This window comes from Phodopus roborovskii, unplaced genomic scaffold, assembly GCF_943737965.1.
Source record: "Phodopus roborovskii unplaced genomic scaffold, PHOROB, whole genome shotgun sequence".
Classification (NCBI taxonomy): Eukaryota; Metazoa; Chordata; class Mammalia; order Rodentia; family Cricetidae; genus Phodopus; species Phodopus roborovskii.
The window spans coordinates 25047452-25074626 of NW_026126470.1; the positions used below are offsets into that span (position 1 = coordinate 25047452).

The following is a 27175-nucleotide window of genomic DNA, read 5'->3' on the forward strand; positions in this document are numbered from 1 at the left end:
CATTCCTTTGTAACGTTAATCTCATTTCAAATTCATCCTTGCTGAATGTACATGTACACAATGGAATTTGATTCAGGCACAAACAATAATAAAACTATGAAATTTGCCGGAAGAAGAACGGGATGGGAAATACCGTGCTAACTGAAATCACACACATTCAAAAAGATAAATCCTGTATATTGTGCCTCATGGGCAGATCGTAGGTTTTTTGCGTGGGTGTATTTGTGCAGGAGTGAGTGTGCCTGGAGTTCACTAAACTAGAAAGAAGCCTGTGAGAAGAGGAGGAGAGGCTTTCAGTGACAGCGGGGAAGGTATAGAATGCATATGTCATGAGGGGAGGTGAAATGGATGAGCAGACAATAGTGTTTGCCTTACAAGACTGATCCTAGAACCACTGACCTACACACGGCGCGCGCGTGCACGCGGACACACACACACACACACACACACACACACACACACACACACGGAGGGGAGTAAATAGTGACAATTTAAAAACAAACCTATCCTATGACAGGTAAGGGGAAAGAATGCAGGGGCTGGGCCCTGGAGGTGGGGTTCAGGCGAGCATGGCCATCCAAGGGAATGCATTTTTGGGAACGCTGCAGCAAATCCTGTTACTTTGAATACTGATTGGCCTTGCTACTCTTCTCTTGCAGTGAAGAAACGCCATGACTAGGGCAACTCTTACAGATGAAGGCTTTTATTGGGAGACTTCTTTATGGTATCAGAGAGTCAATCTGTTACCATCATGGTGGGAGCATGGTGGTAGTATTGGAGAAGTACATCCTGATCTGTGAGCAGGAGAGAAGGGAGGGGGGATGGGGGAGGGCATGGGGACTGGGGGAGGAGGGGGACTGGGTTATAGCATGGAACAACAAAGCTCACTCCTAGTGACAGCGCATCTCTTCCAATAAGGCCACACCTCCTGATCTTTCCCAACAGTTCAAGGACTAAGTATTCAATTATGTAAGTGTATGGGGTCATTCTCATTCAAGCCACCACACTGATGATCTTAAAATAAGATAACAAATTACCCTTGGTCTAAAACTGTCTATGTGTGATGTCATGACTAGTAACTATTGCAGACTGTTGGTTAGGCGTCTCATGCGCCTGTGATGGATTCTGAAAATGACTTAAGGAAATTATGAACTAACAAACAAAGGAATAAATGGCAACAGAACACCTCTCAAAAGCCATGTCCTGTGAATCCAGAACTTGGTTTTCCCTCAGGTACTCATTGCCTTCAGGATTCAGTGTTCTGTATTCACAGTTGCATCCAAAGTTCAGACTACTCTCCTTAAATCCAGACCCCTCTATTCACAACCCCACTTGATGTCTATCTGGGTCTAAAATTAAAATTTAGCACATTCATAGCCAAACACTTGATATCTGTGATGGCTAATTGTCAACGTCAATATGCCACAAAATACAATCACTTGGAAAGAGAGTCTCAATTGAGTACTCATCTAAAAGAGGATGGCCTGTTGGCATGTCTTTGGGGGGTTGTCTCGATGGCTAGTAGAAGTAGGAAGACCCAGTGTAAATATGGGAAGTACCATTGCATGGGCTGGTTCCCGAACTATGTAAGAGAGAAGGAGGCAGGCAATGTGCATACATTTTCTCCTCTCTGCTCTTGACTATGGATGTGACCAGATGCTTGAGTTCCTGCCTTGGATGATTATTATGAACTATAACCTGGAACTGTAAGCTAAATAAAGCCTTTCCTTCCCTGAGTTGCTTTGGGTCAGGGAATTGAACCACAGAAAGAGATGGGAAAGTAGGACAATATCCACCTGGCTTACTATAGGTTAGTGGCACCCAAACCCTTTACTATCTCAGATGATGGCAACTCTATCTGTTGGCTCATGTTAAAGCTCATCTTAATGTTTTGCAGGGCTCCCTGTCTTCTGACCTCCACTGCCTCAAGATATTATGATCATTATGTTTTTTGTTTTTTAACCCACAGTCATGAGGAGTCACAGCCTGCTTTGCCTTTACTATAGCATTAATAGTTCCTAAGACAGAAAATAGATTTCCTATTCTTACCAACTATTTAAAAATAAACCTACCATATGGCATTTGTCTCATGTCAAAGGAATTCAATATGTTTTCCTTGACATATGACTCAGCTGGAATACAAGCAAAACTGCTACTCTGGGAGAGTCATGGGACTTTACTCCGTCCCTGTTAGTCCATTGAGGCAAATGTCTGCAACTCAAAGGCAGTGCCTCCAGTTTCTCAGATAATTGATTTTTATACTTCAAAATCTATGTCATACAGTAATAAAGGTAGTGATGGGCACATAAGACAGCTTTAAAAAGTTGCCAAAGCAGGAGAAAATGACTTGGACAAGCTGGGAATACTCCCAATGCTGCTTGCACAGCTTTCTCAAGGACCCCTTGCTGTTTGATCCATCACTCAAACGCATGCCATACTCTTATGCAAACAGAAGAGAAAGGGGAATACAGGAAAAGCTTGCAAATGGGGTCCATGATCAGACACTCAGCATGTTCAGCTCACTCAGCCTCTAAAATGTCTTCAGGGTTTGGAGTTCTCTCCCTCCATGGTTAGCACCTCCATTTGCTGCCGTGGTGTCTGTAGGAGCCATCTGGAAGATTGCTATGACCACTTTTCCCTCGCCATAGTGCCTGATCAATACAACAGCCAGAATAACCCATCGATAGGCTGTTGATCTGCCCCCATTCAGTACACTCTCCAGTGACTTTCCATTTCACACAGAACACACAGTCTTCTAGGGATCTCCTGTACCCTCCCCACCCCCCACAGGATCCCTCCCTTCCTCTCCTCTCTGACATCTTCTACCACCAGTGACATTTAACTCAGCTTCAGTCACCCTGATTTCCTTGAAAGCTCCGTAAAATACCAGACACACTTTCACCAACATCAGGAGCTAGCTTCACCTCTGCTACCACATGGCTTGTCTCCTCACCAGCTTCAACATTTGCTCAAACCTCTCCTTTGAAATGTGACATGATCCCAAACACTGAAAATTTCACTCCAGCTTTCAGATTTCCCCTACTATGCCACTTTTTCTTTCTTCCATATTGTTTCTCTCTCTCTCTCTCTCTCTCTCTCTCTCTCTCTCTCTCTCTCTCTCTCACACACACACACACACACACACATATATATCACACATACATACATACATACATGTCACTCTGGGAGAGTGGACTCAAGATGGAACAGTGCAATATGAGTTTGAGTCCTACTGGAAGCAATCCCTACAGCATTGGAAATTAAATCATGTCTTCATGGGTGATGGGAGATGGCATTCTGTAAATATGTTTCTCATACTTGTTAGTGAATAAAGCACTGTTGGCCAATAGGAAAGCAAGATGGGCGGACAAGGAAGATTCGAGAAAGTAGTAAGGAGGAGTCAGGGTGGAGAGACCGGAGAGACCAGACGCTGGCCCCATTCTCCCGGTAAGATGAAACCACATGGAAATACATAGATTAACAGAAATGGGCTAATACTTCAGATATGGCCCATAGTAGGGCCCTTCTGTGACAAGAGTCCGCCTATCTGAGGCCAGGACAGAAGCTCTTTGAAAAGCAATGCTCTCCCAAGAGTCCTATCGGTTGGCTGGAAGCTCATGCTTTCAGTTATGCTAAAGCTGCTCCCCTTGGTCCTCCATAAGGGTTTAGTTAAAGCTTCATTGCATGGCCCTGCATTGGATGTGCAGATACCAACAGTGGAAACCTTTCTCCCAAGTCCTGTCTGTTTTCTTCTGCCGCTGAAACACTCAGACATTTAACCCTCACTCACATATCCTGCACATGTGTACAACTAAGCAAGGCCAGGGCAGTCATGATTCAAAAGAGGAAGGTCTAGGCTCAAGGTAAACCAGGAAATAGGGAAAGATTGTGTTAAAGAACCTTCTACTGCTGCTGGGAAATGTAATAGGGGCTAGATAGTGTGCTTAAGGAAGTCTAAAGTAATGATTCAAGACACTCATATATTCCAACACTTTAAGACATGAAAGGTTTTTATTTTATGTGTGTGTAGGTGGGTTGTGTGTGTGTGTGTGTGTTGTGTATTGTATGTTCTTAATGAATGTTTGTGTGTGCAGGCACACGGGTTCATGCACACACATTATAACTGGAGGAAGATGTCAGGTGACCTGTTTTACCACTCTCCATCTTACTCTCTTGAGACAGGTCTCTCATTGAAGCTGGAGTGAGGAGGTGGCCAGCACATCCAAGCTCTGCTTCCTCTCTCTGCTTCCTTCACATGTGCTGGAGTTTTCAGTACCTGTGTAGCCGTGCCTGGCTTTTTATAAGGTGCTTGGACCAGGCTTGCACGGCTTTTACCCAAACAAACATCTCTTTAGCTTCTATGTACGGAAGGTTTTTGATGATGGGTGCACTGTTGAGATGCCACTGGAGGGTTATTTCAGCTCAGGGCCTCCTCCCCAGCTCTTCCTTCTAACTGAGATTCAGAGTTCTTTCTCTCCAGGTATCAGCACAGCTTGGTCCTTATACGCCCTTGGGTTTTACTTAGATGTTTACTAATGAGTACTTCCCAGATATCCTTACAGAAATTTGCAAACTTCCTCCCTGCCCATCCCTCAAACATTCAAACATCATTAGCTGCTTTCTCTTTCTTCACTGACTGTTATTTATATTTATATATTAAATATTTACTTTTGTGTTCTGTTTAGATAAACAGGCTGGGAGTTTCAAAAGTTCAGAGATATTTTTGCTTGTGGTTGGAACAATTTTGCTAACAGTAAATGCATAAGGGCCGGGGGCCTGTTCTATCCTTCTGTTTCCCTACCTATGTTGTCTGTCTGTGTGTGTGTGTGTGAGAGAGAGAGAGAGAGAGAGAGAGACAGAGAACATCAGAAACTCATCTCTAATGGTTCATCTGGATTTCAAACATGTATTTATTTTAAACATGAAAGAGAGCAGTCTCCTTCGCATGACAAGACGAAAGAACTTGTAGTAAACACATCAGGAAAGGGTGCCACTTAGAGCTTAGGCACGGGAAGCAGCCATGGGAATCATTCACAGGATCTGCATGCTGTGTTGTCTGCTTGGTACCCCTGGTATCTCAGAAAATCCACCTGCTCTCTTTGGATATGAGTATTAAGTCATATCCAATGGGAAATTTAAGCAGAGTGGAGAGGAAGGACAATTCAAACTCTAACATGGTTGTCTTAATTTAGTCACAAAATAAAACCTAGGCAAAGTGTGAACTAGCGCTTGCTTGCTCCATTCCCCTTGTGTAGGTGTTTGCCTAACAAAGGGTAATGAGACACTGTGACATACAACCCTCTCTGGCCTGCCAAGTTCATTGCCTTGTAAAGAAATCATTCTCAGAAGGCGATCAGCTTAAAGAAATCCTCAGCTGTCTTAACCATTAGTGCCCCTTAACAGGGTTGGGGCTCAGACCACAACATAACAAAGTGTGACGCCTACTACTTCCGAGTTCCTTACACTGGACAAGGTTGGAATGTCTTAGGAGCAATGACTTTCTACACATCCCCCATCATCCCATCTTCCAAATCTCTGTCTCCCCTGCCAAAGTCAGTGTAGACACAGCAACCCATCTCCAAAGCACTACCTAGACACTCTTTCCTTTGTCTGTTAAAGAGCCCCAAGTCAGAAAGACGTTCTCACACCTATGCTAAATAAATAAATAAATAGAAAGGAACACGACCCAGGGGCCAGGAAGGAATGTGTGGAAGAACAGGCTGTTTCCTCATCTCTGATCTTCCATGTTTCATAAAACAGTCATTTTCAGGCTGTACTATGCTCTGAGGGATCCATTATTGTAAAATAGCGGTTTGTTCCTTTCTGAGTGCAAATGTTGGGGTGGAACCCCTCTGCACTTTGCTTATGTGAATAAACAACCCACAATGCAGCATAATGCTACCTTACTTTTTTGACAAATGAAACCACCATCTATGACGTTATCTAATTAAATCAGGAACACATGGATACACTGGTGTGCTGAAACCCTCCGAGCAAGGCCAGAGCTGAGGGCTTAGCAAACTTAGCAGCCAATGAGGCATGGAGGCTCCTCACCAAGCTCATATAAAAGAGATGTTTAACCCTACAGTGCAATGACACCCACCAACCTCTCATCAGATCATATGATGCAGTATCAACAGGTGATAACCCTCAACTCTCAATTGAGGGCTTTAGTTGACCACAAGCCTTTGCTTGAAAGAGTCCTCTTGAGCCAGCATTGACTGGACCTATCCCTGGCTTTTAGAACATCTCTGTGCATGTTTAAGGCTCTGTGGTTAGTTCTGGAATCACCAGCAATGGCCCTCTGGGCATCTCTCTCAGCTCTGTACCTTCAGCCAGGCCAATTCCAGCCATGCACCCTATCAGTAGCATTCTGTAATGTTCATGTGATGGAGAACATGTGATCTGGGAGCTAGGGTTAGGGATTAAGATTGCAACGCTGTAATTGCCAATGTCCACTACCAAGTAACACCAGTGATCTTCCATGGATTAAAAACAACATAATTGATGTAGCGTCTGAATTCACTAAAAAATGCAGGCATGACTGTCTCTGACATAGGTCCCTACAGAAAGTCCGTTCTGAAGTGGGCCCTTCAGTTTCTGTCACCATTATATAATCCATTTTGGCCATTCACATTTCTACGCAGGTGTCCATTCTCTATTCCAATTAAATACAAAAGTTGACAGAGCTTCAGGGACTGGAATAATAGCTTAGTGGTAGAATACTTGCCTGGTATGTTCAGTGCTCCTGATCCATCCCCACTCACCACACACACACACACACACACACACACACACATGCACACACACACACACACACACACACACATATATTCATACATGGGCCTGTGCCTACACACAACACACACACACACACACACACACACACACACACAAAGCCCAAGTTTCCCCAAGGCTTTTAGTATTTATTCTGAAGGATTTTGGATCATGTGATCTGGTTAAATAAATACAATTTTTTTTTGTTATGAGATTGTTAGTTAAGACCTTTATTAATGCACAGAGAATGAGGAGAAGGTTAGCAACTATATTTTAAAAACCAAAATTTAGTGAAAGAGCATCTACAGAGCTTCATAGATGTAGGAAGGCTTAGCTTTTACAAATGTTTGCTTTTTGTTCTCTTTCTCTCTCTTCCCTCCATTTCTCTCCCTCCTTCCTTCTCTTCCATATTTTATATCACAAAAACAAAACAAAACAAACAAACAAAAAACCGGAGTCTCAGGGACAAATCTATCCCTTTATAAATAAAGTTTTATTGTCATATACCATGTCCACTCATCTAAATATAGTATACGAATACTTCAGCAGTTGTGTTCAAGATCATATGTAAAAAGGTTTCTGGGTCTGGGTTCCACATAACTTGCAGAGGCTATATTTTCCTGAACAAGGCCTTGAGAAAGCAGCAAGTGCTGAATAGACTTCATGCTGCATTTGGCGCTCTGCTTCTCAGCTTTCTGCCCTGTGTTAAGGGAAAGAAGCCAGGCTTCCACAGGGGTCTAATGAAGCAGAGAGCTGTCTTGCAGACAACGCGTTCCCAGGATGTCTCAAATCACCACAGAATGTGAAACTTGGAGACAGGTGACTGATGTGAGCGCCTGGGAATGAAGGAGGGAAGAGGTGAGGCGTGTCAGAATTTCACCCTTTCTATGAGTCATTCTGCACTTTAACTTGTAGAGGACAGAATTCTGCCTGCAAGTTCTGAGTAGATTGACTGCTGTCCTTAGAGACTTTCATGCTGCTACCATTGACTTCAATGGGAGTAATGGGGCATTTTGTCCCATGACATCTGTGCTGGCTTCAGGCTATTTAACAAACTCCTACTAAACAAATCCCAATAAAGTACTCTTTAATGGGTACTTAATTCTGTTGTCGAGGTGGGTGCTGAGCACACCTAAGTCCTTTCTTTTCTTTCAGGTTTGCTGTTTCCTCCTTTTTATGACTTGGTAATTACTATACCAGAGAACCCTGAGTTAAGCACTATTAAACGCACTCAGAGTCACCGAATGTCTGCTTTTATTGATCTCAGTTGATCCGATTACTCTCTAGGTTCCAATTTAACAGTTCAATTGATTATTCATTTACATTTTTAATGTTGTAGGGGAAATCATTTTAACATGAATCATCTCTAGCTTACTGGGTAATGTACAGAGTCATTTGGGATTTTAATCTCAGCAAGTATTTGTTGAGCATATGAACTCAGAATGGAGCAAGAATTTAAAAGGTCATTCCACTTTATGGTCAACCATGACAAAAACAATGTGCTGACGTTTTCACTGTGCAAGATGGCTGCTACTTATAAATGGCTTCCATGTTGTTAGAGGGTAGTTAGGACATTAATTTCATAACTTCCTCTTACTAATTATATTTTGTCTATATATCTTAAAATATATAATGCCCATATCATTGTTTGAACTTGTTTTCAGACATGGGTGTTTCTATGATTTATCTTCCTCTTAGATGATTTTGATTTGCTGAAGATGTAGAGTGAGGGATTATGCTAAGAATGAGAGCTAGTAGTTTGATTTTATTAGCTCATGAAACTACTTAACAAACACAGGCAACATGGAACTATGTGTGTTTGCAGCATTATGTTCTACCTGAAGGCTCTTTATGCTGTGTGGAGTCCATGTGGTAATGTGCTTTCATGCTGCACACCAAGAAACTGAAACTAAAAATATAACTGCCAGTGGCTTATCCTTCCCAATAGGAACCGTTTAGTGTATCATATTTATGAGTTATATGTCTAATCACCTATTGTGTTCGCTTGTTTCTAAAATGAGATGAGGCATAGGAAAACGCATAAATGGGTACTTCTGGTCATAACAGTTATCTTTATCTGACAGTATAAAATGGAGCCAGAGTTTAACACTGAGTAGAGGAGGCGTGGTACTCATCTTCTAGGGGACAGTATGTGCTAAGGCTTTCTGCAAAAGGCAGGAGAAATGAAAATGTGCCAAATTTCCTCTTGCTGATTTCCACTGCCAGTTTAATTAGTCTTATTACAAACCTGGCAGATGAAGAAAAGAGCTAATCTAAATTCTTAACAAAAAAGAAGGAATTTCAGGTGGTCAATATTGAATTCGTTTCTGTGTGCCTGGACTGTAATAGAAAGACATTCTAAGCAAAGCTAGAAATTCAGTCAGTAAGAACGTGTCATTTCATAACATGTAAACACATCACTGATAATAGGATGTGGGATGCTTCAATTTCCAAAGCCCTTCCCTTCCCTTGGTAGTCCCAGGAAGCTTAAGGGTAAGGTTATTTTGATCATGCACAATGAGTGAGTTCACCAATTGAATGTTGTGGTCACCCTAGGTCCTGCCATGTTATTATTATTATTATTTTTTTTTTTTTTGCAAAAGCAGGTGACTTGTTGCTTCTGTTGTTTGTTTCAGACTGTTTTACCCTGAGTGACCTCCTGTAGAAATTTTCTACCAGGTCCTCTACTTATGTCTCTCAGATATCTTTGAAATTGTTTGCCTGAGCCTTTCCAGCCATGCTATAACTTACAGATAGCCATATAGAGACAGATGGACTGTGTGATGTGTAAAGTATAATCTGATAATTAACATTACTAATCCAGATTAGAATAAACAAGGACAAACACTTGTGCTTGCCTTCGCCATAAATGTTAAGGACAAGGGGATTCTCAGGCAATTGCTGCAAATGAATATGCTGTGACTTATCAATTTATTGTTCTCAATAAATTCTGACATCATGGAAAGACACAAATGTATTTGTTGATGTTTTAACATTGCACACTGAGCACAAGGAGAGGCCAGCCTGAGAAAGAGGATTTAGGAATAACCTAGGGTTTTTTAAAGAAATGTTGAGTATCTCGGTTAACTTACAACCTAGACAGATGAACACCAGGAAATTCAACCGGATCCTCTCCTGTCCGAGTCACGCCAGCAAGAGAGCTTTTCCTAGCTCTCCCTCCGACTTCCTTCCACCGGTCACTTCCGCCCATGGCTCCACCCCCCAATGGGCGTGGTCAGCACCACAGAAGGACTATCTCACTACAGTTGAGTTTTCATCATAGCTCATATGAACAGTATATGGGCAGCGGAGGCAACTTAGTGAACTAAATTTGGGACTTTAATAGGTAGACAAGGCAGAATTGTTGGCTCACGTTAAACCCAAGGGAAGAGAAGGTAAGATAGTTAGGGCTTGCAAGACACCTCAGTTGGTAATTTGTGTAGTATGCAAACATGGAGACATGGATTTAGATATCTAGTAGCCAAGCAAAAAGATAGCTATGGTAGTGTGCATTTGGAGTCCCAGCATGGGGTGTAGGAACAGAGAAAGAGAAAGAAGGACCCTTGGAGTTCATTGGCTAGGCAGCGTAGCTAAATCAATGAGCTCTAGCAAATTAGAGACCCTGCTCAAAAAAAAAAAAAAAAAAAAAAAAATAGAGAATGATGAATGATTGAGGAAGACTGGTTTCAACGTCTGGCTTCTTTGCATGTGCACACACATATGCGGACACACACACGCAGCACATAGCACATATGTGCTAAAAGGGAACCAGAGCTCCAACAAATCCTGAAATGTGAGTAGAAGACAATAGGGAAGGTACAAGCAAAGCTAACTTCAAATGGGCCAGGGTCAGAAACAGTATGTATTGATGATTAGATACCATCTTCTATTCATCCTAAAACAAGCAGATAGAAAAACTATAGCTTATTGGTTTGTTTAAAAAGAGTTTATTGACAATATTCCCCTCCCAGGGAAGCTTTACCCTTTCTGAGGCGTGGATGGCGGGTGGAGTGAGGGAAGGTGGGAAGCATAGGAGGAGGGGAGGGAGTGGGAACTGAAATTGGTATGTAAAACGAGAAAAGAAAGTTTTAAAATTTAAAAAAAAATGATAAAAAATACAGAAAAAGCAAAAAAAAAAAAAGTTTATCGAGTATGTTGTAAGATAGCTGTAACTATAGTACTGCTGTAGCCTTAACCCAAGTTCCCAAATTTTCTACTGGCTCGCCCCTGGGATTTCCGGTCCCTTTCCCAGGAAATGGTTCACTTTAGTGGCATGTCTAACCGAAGTCCTGTTTGTTGTCTGATTGTGATCACTTTTTATAGATACATGCATAACTATTGGTTAGACACTTGAGTTAGGCAACTGCCATGGTAATTACACTCTCAGTAGAGTTTCACTACTAAAACCCCACAGTTAGTTCTGTAATTAGATCACAATGTATATCAACAAGATGATATATCCTTAAAATCCTCAAGTTTAAATTTGTTCAATTTGTTGAATCTGCTATACATGGCATTCTGAAATCCCTTTAGAACTCACAGTTGCCTTATGCGGAGTATTTCTATACATGCCACCTGACAAATCTCGTGCCTGTTAGGATAAGCATGTCCAAGAAGGGCATGTGGAGTCCCCTTACCCGTGCTGTCTTCATATACCACAGTCACTGTTCTCCAGTTGTAATAGAGGACCAGGTCCAGGACTGCCCTACTGATGGCTGCGTAATCTGGGTAGAGGTTGATGTAAAATAAGTCTTTGTTGTCCACCGAAGGGTGTTTCCAGCGAGTCTGAATGTGTGGAACTTCCAGAGCATTGCAAATAGACTGGACAGCACTGACGGAGGAGCTGTGGGATGGGCCGAAGAGAGCGGCCACACCAAGAGCCAGCTGGTCACAAGCTGATAATATCCAAAGACAACAGAGGGTGGGGTGAGGGAGGGCAGGGAAGGGGGCGAGAAAGAGAGAGTTCTATGAATGTACAGTTTCCTTACACGATTTCTCTACTCAACTATCAGAGATCGACTACGGTTCCCATCTCTGTGTTGGTGTCTGTTCTTTCCAGCTTGCAATATACTTAAGATAGTTGTAAGTGTAAATGTAAAGCTGATCGGCAATAAATCATAGGGCCAACTCCTTGCAAATAAAATGAGTTACTGGTCTCAGCTCATTACCTTCAATCGGATGAAGGCTGCCTCCTTTGCTTGATCCCATGAGTACTCTGTGAGCTAACTAGCAAGCCATTTGTCAAATGAGTGTTGTGTGAATTAAGTTCTGTCATATGGCAGGGTGACAATGGAGAGATTAGTATGGTCAAAGAATCCAGAAGCCCCCTGTGGGTGACTATAAAATGCTTTGACTCCCATCCTTCTGAAACTCAGATAGGAATTTCAGACTATTGGAATATTGTTAAAGAGGACGTATAAGCAGGGGCAATACTTAATTAATTACAGAATAATGGGATGACATCACATAAAGGGATCTTCAGAAGACACTAGACTCTGCCCCATTCATTTAATACACAATGCACTTAATCATGGCCACCGGACAGTAACAGAGAATAGAGTTGAATCAGAGCTCGAGGACCCCAGTTCAAGGTCAGGCCAACTCTTTCTCAATTATCAGCCAAACAAAATTAAATCACACATTTAAATTTCTATTTCTAACTCTTTTTTTTTTTTTTGCTGTAAGAACAAAGGCATCCCTTTTGCAAGAAATTAAAATATTTATAATATAGGGAAGAACGAAGGCTCTGTCATTGTTAGTCCATCAACTTGGGATAATTCTTACTGATATTTCAAGAAATGGGGATTGTTAGTCAAGCATTGTATGACAAACTGATGCCTTTACTGAATTAAAAAGCACAACATTCTCCTTAAGGTCAGGCAAATTGTGCAAGAGTGTGTTTTTACTGAACAGACCACTGGATGGGATAGGTGTCATTTACCAAAGCCATCCTTATATATTTAAATTCTTCTTAATTCTTGACTATGATAAATCGTAGTTCAGTATTAATACTTTTTCTCTATGTCTTAAATTACTTCTTTGATTCTAGATTCTGGGTGGTGGAGCTTGCCATCTAGTAGTAAAAGGTCTTTTTTTTTTTTTTTTTTTAATTATTTAACCAAATTCCCCTCCAGAAAGATGAGTTTATTCTCTCCCACCTTGTAGAATAGTTTCTAGTAATCAAATGTAAGAGTGTATTCAGTGTAAGTTTACATGCATCTTTCATATTTAAATTGCAATTTTGTAAAATGAATTTTAGAGTTGCCAAGTGATAATAATTGAACACCCAAATTAAATAAGCAGACCCACATAAAGGGATTTGTGCAAAGGATTTTACAATTATGCAGTTTTACAAAGTTAAGTAGTGAACCCCATATGTTTCTGTAAGTTTCTAGGAGATGACTTAGAATAAAGAGTAAAAGTTTTGACAGCCATGTTGCAGCCATCTAAGGTTGCAGCTGATGTTGCCATTTCAAGGACAACTTCTGACATTGAGTGGCTGGGTGCTGATTTTCTGTACTGGCTTTGAAGACGCGCAGCTCTCTGCAATGTGCTGAAGGTGTGAGTTATGACTGTCCTACCAAGCTCACTTCCGGATGCGAGTTTATTAGCCTGTGAGCGTACTCAAATTGTCTTATCCAGCATGAGCAATGGGTTGAGATCCCTGTTAATGTGTCTAGACTCTAGGGTGCTAATATTTCTTGACAGAAAAATCAATCCTTTAGGATTCTGTTTGTTGGAGTGCTTAATGGACAAGTATGGTTGGATCTTCAGATCACAAGAAAGACTTCAGATCTTTCTTTTACAATTTTCTTGTTGATTGAAATATCACTGTTAAATGTCATCGGCTTAGCTTTCTATGGTGTGTTCAAAAGTACATGTGAGAGGAGAGAGAAAAACAGAGACAGAGAAAGATGCAGAGAGACAGAGATATAGAGTGTGAGAGTCTTATCCAGACAGCGCATGTGTAAAGATGTCCTATGAGCTTTAAAATACTACAGAAATGTAACTATACATTTTTATTATTGTTAGTAGACAACTCTGACCTATTAGGAATTTGTAACATCTCTAACTCCATTTTTTTCTTTTTTGAGGCAGAGTCTTGCTATGTGGCCCTCAAATCCAGGCTAGGCTGGCCCCAAATTCATCTTGGTCTTTTTAGTGCTGGGATATAGGCATATACCACCATGCCTAGCCTTCTACCTAAGCAAAACAGGGTTATCACACTAAGATTATGGTATACATGGAAACCTTATTATTGTATGACTCTTCATCTAGCTGATGGAGAGAGCTTTATATTTTGTGTGTAAGTAGCACTGTGGTGCCTGCAGGCAAGTGTTTCTGGCAAGCACATTCTCTGATCTAACTAGGTCAATTCTGTTAACCCTTACCACTCAGAACCATCAGAAACATCATGGAGTTGATCATGCATGATTTGTGTCTGCAAAAAGGCAAAGTGTATTCTGGAAGGAAAAGGAGTTTTAATAGACCCGGATGAGCAGCAACCTTTGTTTCCACAAAATCTTTCTTTTTCGTTTCCTTTATAAAAATTTAAATTAGAAAAAAATCATATTTTATATATCAATCCTATTTCCTTCTCCCTCCCATTTTCCCATGCCCCCCCCCACTGACCTCCAGCCCAACTCTCTTCTGCTCTGTAGAAAGAGTGAGGCCTTCTATGGGGGACCATCCAAGTCTGTCACATCATTTGGGGCAGGGCCTAGGCCCTCCCCATCCACAAAATCTTTAACCTTGTGAGTAAGCAGCGACTTTATTAGAGGCTGTGTTTTATGTGTATGGACTCAATAGAGACTGTTGTAGGGGTGCCCAGGGGATGTCTAAACCAGCGCCTCCATTCCACATGATGAAGCTTGCAGCCTGCTTGTAAATTAGATCACTTTTTGAGTATCTGTCTTCTGTTCAGATGAAAAAAAGGAAATCAAATTGTGATTTGTTCTCACAGATTTAATCTTCCTATTTTTATGATTTTGCAGAAAAAGCACAAGAGCAACAATAACAAAAAAATGAATAGATGTTAGATAAACCCAGCAGTTTGTAGCAGCCCGTTGTGATCCCGGGCTTGACTTGTGTATGTTCTGGGCACTTCTGCGTGCTCGGTGGATGTGACCTTCCACAAAGTCTTATTTGCCTTGCACTGTACAATTTTCATGGTGGTATATCTCAGCTTGAGGAAGGAAAAACAGATCAAGCTTGACATTTCCCATTCACAGCTGAACCAGTTCATCATAGGGTGGAGGACACTGAAGGGTAAGCTAATCAGAAAGGCCCAGAAAACAGGGTGAGGCAGTGCCCAGTAGGAGAGTCCAGATTGTGTTCATCAGTGACATTGAGGACCAGGAATTCCTACCACCCATTTGCACTAACACACCTACTTCAAACAGGGCAAGCAGTGTAAAGGTGAGCTGTGCAGCAGACTTATCACTCAAAGAAGCTTTGTAAAGAGGAATAATAGTTACCTCTCCGGGAGGCTTCAAAACTATCAAAAAGATTAATTCTCTGGATGTCATAGGTTAATGTGATGTTAGGCATCAGGGTTCGGTTTCGGTTAATACTGGTGACTGCAAACTTGAAAGCTAATTCTTCCACATTAACAGGTTCGTTTTCCACAGTTTCAAAAATCCCTCCTGCAGAAGCAAAAGAGATTCATGAGAGACATTAGACACATGCAGTACCAAAGGATAAACAAAAGACCCAAGATAATGACCACCAGGATGACCAGGGTAGATACAGAATCTAGGCCAAATGTTATCAGAGTGTGTTACGTGCAAACAAAGAGTTCTAACTGCTCGTGCATGCTTAAGGTTTTAAACCCAACATTGGAAGTATTGGATGGTGGATGTATTCCAAAATTTTATAACACAGAATCGTAGTTAAGGCAGTTTTCTCTGATTTTCATAAAAGTTGTGCTATGCTTCAACTAAACACAATTTAAACTGTATCCTGGTAGTCAATCCCACCTTGGGATTAAGACATTTCTGTTGAAAACGGAGTTTCTAGGAGCTGGAGAGATGGCTCTGCAGTTACGAACAGGACCCAATTTCAGGTGCCAGCACCCACACTAGACAACTCATAACCACCCATAAGCCAAGCTCTGGTACATCTGACACACTGCTGGGTGCTTGAACTCATGTGCACGCCCTCACCCACACACACTCATGTGCATACCCTAATCCCACACACTCTTATAAACACCACACCCACACACTCATGTACATACCCCATCTACACACTCATATGCAGACTCCACCCCCAAACACGCCTGTGCATACCCCACCCACGCGCATTCATAAGCACATCTTCAACATCTCCGCCTACACACACACATGACTAAAGTTAAATCTATTTTAAAAGGCAGATGTCCTAGACCCTAACTCTAGTGAGACCGGGCATGGAAGGACTGAGACAAAATAGAGGAATCCTACTCTGGAAATGGACAGTTTCCAGAATGCAATGGAAGCATCTTTCCTAGGGTTTATGGCTCAGATGTCTGCGGTCATAGTCTATACATCCTAACATATTCCAAGGCATATGTGTAGATTCAAAGAAGGATTGTTTTCTCTGTTTGGAAAATCGTTTGAATATACACCAAAGCAAGCTTATGTTCTAATTCTGGCGAAACAAATTCTTTCGTGTCCTAGGTCTGTCATCTTAAACATGTGTGTCTATCTCACGACAAACAATATCACAGTGCTTGAGGCTAAATCAACCACTCCAACTTTGCTAAGTCCTTGATTTACCCAAGTCTTTGCTTCCTCTGAAAATAGGCCTTAATTCCTGCCCGTGGCATGCTGAATGCTCCTAGGCTGCAATTTATCTACTCTCATTATTCTTTATTAAGGGTCACAATTTGGTATTTCTAAATTTTTAAGTAACTTTTTATTTAATATTTTTTCTTATTTTACATATCAATCCCAGTTCCATCTCCCTCCCATCCTCCCATGCTCCCCACAGACTCTCCCATCTCATCTCCCATCCACTCCCCAGGGAGGGTGAGGCCTTCCATGAGGGATCATCCAAATCTGTCAAATTATATATTTAAATTTTGTTTGACTCAAACAAATACACACACACACACACACACACACACACACACACACGTGCGCGTGCACATACACACAAATAATCTGAAATGAAAAGCATGGATAGTCATCATGGACATGATTTCCATTCCTTATTTCTCTGATGGAGAATTCCAGTGTACAGATTTTAACTAAATGTAATTACACTGGCCCCATTTTGAAAGATCAGTTTTTAAGAGCACAATATATGTGCTTTCTGTTGAATTGACTCCATTTCTTAATTAGCTGCAGTGTCTAGTGATGAGGGCTAAGAAGACCTATAGTAACCTAATTTGGCTTCTTTCAAATACATTTCCGGCATTTATAGATCAATAGCTTGAACCATTCATATACAGATTACTACTGTGGTTCTCCATGAAACAATAGTTAAGAATAAATGATGATGTCATGTTAACTTTCGCCTAAGGTCCCAGGGGAGACAGTTGTTCCAAAAGTAGTATCAGAAAATGCTTGTGTATTACCTCTGTCAATCACAAATGGGAAGTTAGGAATGGGCTTCCATTTTCTCTGGATGCTGTGCGTAGCTGATGGACTGACAGGTAAAGGGGTCAGACAAGAAGCCCTGAGTGAACACAGGCAGACTGATATAAGAATATCTTATTGAGGTGGTCAAGGTGACCCACACTGAGGCTTTTGCCAGGCCCATCTTCTTAGCTCCTACATAAAAAGCTAGGCATGGTGGCATGTGTGTAATCTACAGGGGAATCCTAGGCTCTCACTGGCTAACCAGTCTAGCTAATTGGCAATGTTCAGGTTCAATTAGAGCCTCGGTCCTAAATAATAAGTTGGAGAGTGGGAGAGGGAGATACTTAGTGTCAACCTCTGGCTTCCACACTCACTTGCAGGGACATGTACATATCTGGGCATTCAGGCATATGGCAATGCTCTAAATACAGACATTTTTTCCCTAAAACTAGAAATTGGGCTTTTAAGAATCATTCTCTAGCCAAGTGGCTGTGCCGTATGCCTTTAATCCCAGTACTTGGGAGGCCAAGGCAGGTGGATCTCTGTGAATTCAAAGCCAGCCTGGTCTACAAAGTGTGTTTCAGGACAGGCTCCAAAGCAATACAGAGAAATCTTATGTTGAAAAGCAAACAAACAAATCATGCTGTAGGTTTTTGTACAGATTTGCGCTATTTGAAATGATAAGGGTAAAACCACGTTTCTTATAAATACCAAAATAGATATGAGTTTGGAAAATATTGTATGCATTTAGAATTGAGTTTTGAAGGCCTGTGGGTTTCTTGTATTGATTTTCTCCCACTGTGCTTAAGCTAGAAGAATAGAGGCTGGTATAAATAAGGCTTACACTTACTTATACTGCTGTGCTATGTATGTATGTATGTGTGTATGTATGTATGTATCTCATATACTTTATGCTCATGCATTTGTACATAGCTACAAAACACAGCCACAATATAAAGTATAAATTTCCAGGCAGTGGTGGTGCACACCTTTAATTCCAGCACTCAGAAAGCAGAGGTAGGTGGATCTCTGTGAGTTGAAGGCCAGCCTGATCTACAGAGTGAGTTCTAGGACAGGCTCCAAAGCTACAGAGAAACCCTGTATTGAAAAACAAAACAAAAAAGAATATAAAACAAGTAAGGAGCATGTTCATGATTTTGAATTAATGTAAACTAAAAATTATTTTTTTCATGTGTTTTTGTCTTTATTATAGCTTGAAGTGTTTCCGACCCAAATTCATATACTGACTCCATACCCTAGTACCAATATTCAAGAATTGAATATATTTTACAAGGTAATTAAGTTAGGATACCACAGCAAGAGCACTCGCTTATCTAGTCTGTTGTTATAAGAAAAAGCAACTAGAGGGTTTGGAAAGATGGCTCAGCAGCAGGGAGCATCTCTTGCTTTCGGAGCATCTGGGTTTGATCCTCAGCACCCACATTGCTGCTAACAGCCATTTGTAACTCCAGTTCCAGAAGCTATGATGCTTTTTTCTGGCTTCTGCAAACACAGTGTGCACATAGTATATGGAGACAGACATGGGCACAGAGAATACTCATACACATAACATTAAAATCTTTGAAAAGGAAAAAGAAACTGGAGTTCACTGGCATGCTATATATACCTCCATATATAATCATGCAAAGATAACCTATATAAGGACAAACCAAACCAAAGACAGCAATCTGCAGGGCATGGAGAAGACAAACCTGCCATTCCTTGACCCTATACTTGCAGCCTCTATGACAGTGAGAAATTACATTTCTATTTCTACCATTGAAACCACTTAGTCTGTTTGGTTGGTTGGTTAATTGCTTGCTTTTGTTTGTTCTGCCCAGCCTTAGGGAGCCAGGGCATTCATCTTGTCTATTTACCCCAAGGACTTTAAAATGGAAAATTTTTTAATGGTTTAGTGTCAATTGCTTCCATCTAAATAACACTTTCTTCTTGGAACTGTAATATAAGATAAACAAAAGTGAAGCCGGTGTACTTCAGTTTAGGAGGCAGAGTTCTGCCGGCGCAGTGCATTTCCATGGCTGTTGATGAAACTTCTCACGATGGCCACTCGTGGGAACCATGCATAGCAATGTCCTACATGGAGACGTTGCCTGCATGGAGTAATGTTGGGTGAGAAGTGAGGGGTGCGGGGAGAGGGGAGGTCAACTGAGAGCTTTTTGATTTACACCAAGTAATTTCATGTGGACGTATAAGAGACTTGTCCACTGTGAGAAATTCTGCTATTATTGGATTAACAGCATGAGCACTGCAAGCGAAAGGCAGCACTTAGAGAGGGCTGAGAATGAATGCCCTATTACATGAGCCTTCTTGAACATACAGCAGGCCGGCAACGCTGCATATGTCGGCTTTCTTTCACTGTAATAAAATACCTGGGGTAGTTTATTTAGAAAAAGGAAAGATATATTTTGGCTCAGCATTTGGGAGATTCTTGCCCATCATTTATTGGCTCCACAGCTTTGGGTTTATGATGAAGCAATAGATCATGGTAAGAGTGCTTGGAGGGCAAGCTGATCGCTTTGTGACCAGAAAGTAAAGAGGGGAAGAGTAATGGCCCCTTTGAGGCTATCATTCCGATGACCCAAGGATGTCTCTCGAGGCTCTCCAGCACCCTGAACAGTGCCACTCTGGGAACCACACCTTTAACAAATTGACCTTTTAAGGCACATACAGCGTTTGAACTCTAACAAATAAGTTTTAAAACTTTTCCTAATTGACATGCCATTCTTACAGAATGTTAATGGGAGAGGGCTGAACAAGCATTGGGTAGATTCCCAGCATTGCTCAAGAGCCAACTGTTTGTTTTCTCTTTGGCGTCCAGTGACATTCAATAGCTGTCTCTGTAACCTGCCTTCCAGGCACAGTTTCTACAGAGCAGGAGAAGTGTGATGTAGATACCAAGGACCTGACTACAGCCAGATAGCCCTGGCCCTTAAAGAATATAATAACAATATTGCCCTCCATACATATTCGGCTCCCTCTGCATGGGGTTTAACTGGATGATGGATAGGAATTGTATAACAAGCACTCACTTTCTCCATCCAAAATCATTAAGAAACTGAACCAGGGAATTTACTTCATTTAATGATGACAAAACTACATGAACATCATGACTTTAAGTCCTGTTCCTATAAAAGGAATATTATTTTGACTTGGCTTAACACACACACACATATATATATATATATATATATATATATATATATATATATGTATATAATCTCAATAGCCATTTTAGAAATGCATTAGGTTTTCATTGTGCATGCATGCATATGAATAAATACATGATTATTATATATATGTATATTTATATAAATGTTGGCTATATATATATATATATATATATATATATATATATATATATTGGTCCCTGAATATTTTGCATAATTGAATAATTCATCCAAGGAGTCATCCTTTCATCTAGCCATTTATTTGTAAAATGCTTTGCGTGTTTAAAACCAGGGTTGTATGAGGCGCTGGGAACACATCTGTGTAAAAAGGAGATGAACTAGAGCAAGCAGGTACAACAGTGTTCTCCTGTCAACCCAACACTTGGGAGGTAGATCCAGACACTTCTCTGTGAGTTTAAGACCATTGTGGTTGACACAGTGAGTGTCAGGATAGCCCAGGCCTACATAGCAAGATTCTAGAGAGAAAGAGGGAGGGGGAATGGATGGAAAGGGGAGGATAAGAATATCAATATGTGACTTTAGGAGCTTTTTAGAAGTTATTCAGAGGCGGGAAGAAGGGTATTGGCATGTCTACTGAGCGGCCAGGTGTGTCTTCACTAAAAGCAAACCTGGCTAAGAATCTGAAAGAACCGAGGTGTGGGCTGAAGATACTGGGAGGAATGTGCTCTGCAGAGGGAGCAAAGTCATGGAAGAGAGGAGCTTCTTTGGGTGGTGTGTAAGGAGCGGTGTGGCTGAGGTTGGCTGAGCTGGACTGACTGGTAGAACTCAGTGTAGTGATGGAGGCAGACTGGAGGAGATTACAGATCCCTTAGGAAAGTGCAATAGAATTGTGGCTTTTATTCTGGGAGACATGGACAGCTAGCAGCAGGCTTTGAATGGAGTGGCTTTGCAAAGGATCACTGTGGCTTCAGTATTAATAAGGGGATTGAGGAAATGGGCAAGAGCCACACGTCGTAGGAAGATCTGCTCTTGAACCTCTTCTACAAGAGGCTGCTTCTGCAGTTCAGCTGAGAGATGATAGTGGCTAAATTCAGATTGTTTTTACTGACAGTGAGCGAAGAAATAGTTGGATGGAAGGTAGGGCTGGCAGGGTTGCTTGACAAAGCATACAAGACGAGAATGAAGGATGACATTGTGCTTGTAGATTTAAGCAGTCATTAATGTCGCTGAAGAGCAGGGCAGGGGGAGCTTGGCTTAGAACATGATTACTCTGTGATGTCGCAGGTGTTTGAGTGGAAGTGTCAGCACAGAAGGAAGTTTGCTATGCTCATGTAGATGTTACAGAAGTTGTTTCTGAGTGTGGAAATTGGGGTGTAATTTCAATGGAGGTAGTATATAACGCCATCATCCTGGAAAGAATCACTTAACAAGTCTAGACAGGACAAGGAGTTCCCAGAGCCAATAAAAACTGGACTATGCAGGCACTTGCATAACATCAGGAGACAGCAGAGCACTGTCGATTCCATGACTTTGGACTTTTGGTCTCTAGAACTGCTAGAGAATGCATTTCTGTTCCTTTATGTAGTCATGGTATGTGTGTGGGAGGCTGGAAGAATGGCAACTTTAGAGATCAGGTTGGGGCAGGCCAGGCAGGGGGAAAAATGAAAGTTATCTTGATGGGGGGGCATTTTGAGGCACAGAAACTCCCAGGAATCCATAAGGATGACCCCAGCTAACACACCACCTCGCAATAGTGGAGAGGGTGTCTGAACTGGCCTTCTGCTGTAATCAGATTGGTAACTGTCCTAATTGTAATCAGAGAGCATTCATCTAGTAACTGATGGGAGCAGATGCAGATGCAGAGATCCACAGCCAAGCAGTGGGCAGAACTCTGGGAGCTCTATTGAAAGAGGAAGGAATGAACAAGCCCTAGGGGTCAAGATCATTACAGAAGAACACATCACAGCCATCACAGGGAGCTCACCAACTGTGAACCTACAGCTAGGGAGCCTGAATGCGACCCACCAAGGTCCTCTGTGTGTGTGTGTGTGTGTGTGTGTGTGTGTGAGTGGTGTAGTTTGTTCTATTTGTGGGGCTTCTAGCAGTGTGATCAGGACCTGTCGCTGGCACTTGAGCTAACTTTTGGGAACATAATCCCAACATCAACCTTGATGCAGGGGCAAAGGCTTGGTTCTGCCTCAACTTGTTGTGCCATATACTTTGTTGACTCCCATGGGAAGCCTACCCCTTTCTGAATGGAGACTGAGGAGGAGTGGAGGGGGGAGGCGTTTAGAAGGAAGGTGGGGGATGAAATGAAAACAAAAATAAAAATGTGTGTGTTGGGGGGGTATACATCTGTGCATGTGTAAATGTACTTGTGATTGCATATCTGAGTGTGGAGGGTGGAGGATATCCGTGTTTTCTTAAATCATTCTCTACTTTTTGTTTTGTTTTGTTTTTTTAAATAAGATCTCTTACAGAGTGTCCACCTCACCAATTCGGCAGGGTTGTTTAGCCGGTGTGCTCCAGGGATCTAACTCTCTGCCTCCCACAGTGCTGGGGCTACAGATTTATTAGATTTATTCTGCCACATCTGACTTCCTGCTTGGGGGCTGGAGGTCAAAACACAGGTCCGTATGCTTTTTTGGCAAGCATTTTATTGGGTAACCCATTTCACCTGCCCTGAAGTAATTTTCTATAGAAGCTACAGAGTACTAATGGAGCAAACAGATTGACTTATTTTTAATTTTTATTTCACTTTGAATGGATTCAAAATAACTAAATTTGTGGGGTACAGTACAATATTTTTAATACATCTATATATGTACACATCCATTTGTAAAATATGTACCAATCTGATCAGTGTGAGGAGAATGTCTCCCAATCCACTACTTATCATTTATTTTTTTTTATGGAAATATTCTGAAACTTCCTATTGTAGGAAATTTAAATATATAACATATTACTAACTAGTTACCTCACTGTGCTTTGAACACTTGAACTTATTCTTCATGGTCAACTGTATTTTATAGCTGCCAACCATGCTTTACTGATATTTGCCAATATTAGCTATTTTAATCACCCCATTTCTCTTTCTAAAGTGTCATTTCATTCAGCACCTTCCACAGCCATTTCTACCTCTCTAACTCTATGTTACAAGCACTCTATTCAACTGTTTTACAGGGTCCATTGTTAATTCCTATTCATTTTATTTCCCTACTTTATTTGGAGTGTATAGGGTCAGATCAGGATAGTATTGCTTGTGTTCTAATAAAACTTGCACACCCTCAACTAGCTGCTGTGTGTCCACTGTGACAAATTGTGAGGTCACTCAGAAAGCAAGGGTGACCTATTAAGTGATGATCTAGAAATGGAAACCTTCCCGTGCTGGCTCCTGTTTTGCATTCATGGAGAATAACAGCCATCCCAGGAGCTGTCAACAGAAAACAAGATGGCAATTTGATCTATTCCTTTGCTGATAGCTGCTCCTTAAATACACAATATTATATTGCCTCCCTTTATTGCCACATCCATAATTCTCCTTTATTGCATCATAAGCAATTTACTTGAGGCTCATATTTATCGCACCTTTAATTTCAAGGTTACACATTTAATTTGTACGATTACCTTTCACTTGCAGCTTTTCTCTTCCTGCCTGACTTTTGGGCACAAAGGCTGTCTTAATTATCTGACATGGATGCATTTGGGTGGGGATTAGGTGTCCCATGACTTAATGGAAGAAAAATGGGTAAGGGGGGCTTTAAATCTTCCAGAAAGTCTTGAGTAGAGACAGAGTTATAGGTTAAAGACAAGTGGAGCCTCGGTGGTCTGGCTGTGACCCAGCCTTCTACAAGTAGCCTCATACATCAGTGTCCTTTGAAAAGGAAGACTATATTTCACATCATACCTGAGATAACAGCCACATTTAAATTATTTCTTTGATGCTTCCGAGAGATCTGCATAAGTTCAGTACGAATGCCCTTCAAGAAGAAGGGACATATGTCTACAAGGATAACTAGCATGCGTTAGAAGGTAGCTAGCAAGGGGAAGGGTAGAATTCTTCTGCAGATGCTGTGGGTCATTATTCTTGATAAATATGCTGCACATTAAAAGCAAAGAGAGCCATTCAAAGTCAAAAACATGCTTATAGCACCTTTCAAGATCCAAATCGTTTATGAAGCATTATTATTGGTTGTCTGTTTATGTGTAGGACAATGCTAGCATTAGGGAATGACACGAGATGAAGGCTACTTGGTTTTTTTCCCCTCAGAAAAATACTAGTCCTAGGTGATGGGAGCCACGTGAAGCAGTCCATCACTCTACCAACAAAGCCCAGTCACACACTCTGTCCCCTTCTACATGTAACCTTTTCATGTTCTGTCAGCCAGGTGTGAACTCTTTCCCCGTAAAAACACCATAAAGTGCATTGATTATTTGGAGGACTTTCTTTAGTACAGCCATTATCAAAAATGGTCTAGAGGCTTCTTAAACCATACCCCCAATTATCAAAGGATACAGATACTCCTGGGAAATGAAATCAACATGTTGAAAAGTCATGCACTCTCTTGCATTTATTTCCTCATCATTTACAATAGGATATGGGATGTATAGAATAATGAATGAATGAAGGAAGAAAAACTGCTAAATAGTATACAGATTATATATATATATATATATATATGTATATTCAATATATATATATATATATATATATATATATATTGAAATCTGGGTTAGCACTTTCCACTAAACTTGATGATGACATGAATTTGATCACCAGGACCTACATTGTTGAAGGGCAGAACCAACTCAAATGAGTTGTCCTGTATCCCAAGCAGACCACGTCACATGCCAAACTCCCCCAGATAAACATATTTTTTTAAAATATGATTTAAAAGGCATGAGACCATGTAATTTGTGGCAATGTGTCCTGGTCTGGAGAATATCTTGTTAACTGTGGTAAGTGAAGCCCACAAAGATCAATGTTGCATGATCTCCTTCATCAGTGGAATGTTAAAATGTTGATCTTAAAGAACAGTAATAGCATGGTGATTTCCAATGATTTAGGAGAGTAGATGGTCTATGGATGAAGAGGGGTTGGTCCTGGACACAGTATTATAGCTGGATAGAAGGAAGACTTCTGGTGTTCTACAGCACATCTAGCTGGGTGTGATGATTAGCAATTATCAGAGTAGTTAGGAAAAGAGGATTTTTCTTGTATTTGTAAAGATGGATAATTTTCCTTAAAGGCCGTCACCAACTCATATGCTTATGAAAAAAAGCCACAGTATATTTTATAAACATATACAAGTATTAAGTGTTAATCAAAACCATTCTTAAGCCCAGAGACCACATGTTCCTTGAGGGTAGGGTCAGTGTTAATGGGAACTTGCTGGGATTCTATTCCATGGCATGCATGGACATAGTCCAGCATCCCCAGTGGAGGCCCGTGTAGTTGATTGGATGTTCAGTTTTGTGCCTAAGCACTCAGCCACATGAAGCATTTTTTCATGCCAACACAGAGGCCTGGGAGAGAAGAGTGGCAGTTGAGTTATGTAACGAGACCTACTGACTTTTCCCATTACTGGCTTTGTGGCAATGATTGCGTTTGTCTCCCAACCGTTACCTCCCATGGTCCCCAAGCACTTTCAGAGCTCCATTCTCCCTGGGTGCTCACTCCTCACCAGACTGCCAGTACCTTCGTTTCATGCAGGGATGGCTGGTGTCCTAGTCAACTGTGGGTTCCAGGCAGCAGCCAGGAATATTGCCAATGAAGCAAAGCCAAAAAACCTTTACCCTTATAAAAGTCTGGGATTGCTTTAATATCTCTTGAGAGTAGTTATATTTCTAGCTTTTTAACATCTCATTTAAATGGCATGTATTCGCACGAAAGGTCTCCTCATTCCATTTTTCCTGCTTATTAATTAAATGGATGGAACAGGCCAGAGATCCAAGGAAGCTATATTATATATTTTATCCCAATTTTCTAGTGTATGTTCCTCTGTTTCTGCTCCTTTTCAGCTGGATATTTCTGCCAGCTGGGAAGGAAAGTCTGTTGCTAAAGAAAATCTGAAGCCAGAACAAATGGGGGTTCACACTGGGCAGCGTTTATCAGTGCCTAGACATGGGACACACAAAAGGCCTCATGTGGCCAAAAATATTTGGGAAGCCCTGCCCAGCCAGTGCCAGCCCTCCTGGAAATTCACATTATACAGTAATGTGCATGTTACCCACGAGCCATGCAGTAAAGAGAGCAATTTGACTCTGTCTAACCCAGTGTGTTTCTAAAATTCTCTGGATCACAGGTCACTTCCCCCTGGAACTGTGGCCAGTTGTCTTGATAACCACATTTCAAAAGCAATTTGATGCGAAAGTCTGCTTACGTTTGAACCAAAGTAATGTGTACTCTTAAATAGTATTTTCATGTCAATTTTATGAAAAGCTATATAGGGTCTTATTCAGACACATTAACCCTCTGATTGCAATGCTACTTCTAAAGACACATTGGATATGGACAATCAATTTTTACTTTCTTTTCGCTTTTACAAAAAGAAAAAAATACTCTAAGCAAGATGATGATGACCCCTCTTTCTATGTAAAGAAAAAAAAAAATACAAGCAAAGAAAAAAAAAAAAACCTGTCTTTTGGGCAGTCTTATCTGGAAGATACATTGCAGGCAGGGTG

The 27175-nt window shown here is 41.2% G+C and overlaps 1 protein-coding gene across 1 annotated transcript in view; it reads right to left on the bottom strand.

Annotated features, from left to right (window-relative positions):
- The window catches only part of Grik1 (glutamate ionotropic receptor kainate type subunit 1), a 355947-nt gene that overhangs the window by 124595 nt on the left and 204177 nt on the right, over positions 1 to 27175 (bottom strand). The window contains exons 2-3 of the mRNA XM_051191842.1: positions 15255 to 15422; positions 11415 to 11672 (exon numbers count right to left, since the gene is read on the bottom strand). Coding sequence (XP_051047799.1) covers positions 11415 to 11672; positions 15255 to 15422 — 426 coding nt within the window. The remainder of the gene's footprint in view (positions 1 to 11414; positions 11673 to 15254; positions 15423 to 27175) is intronic.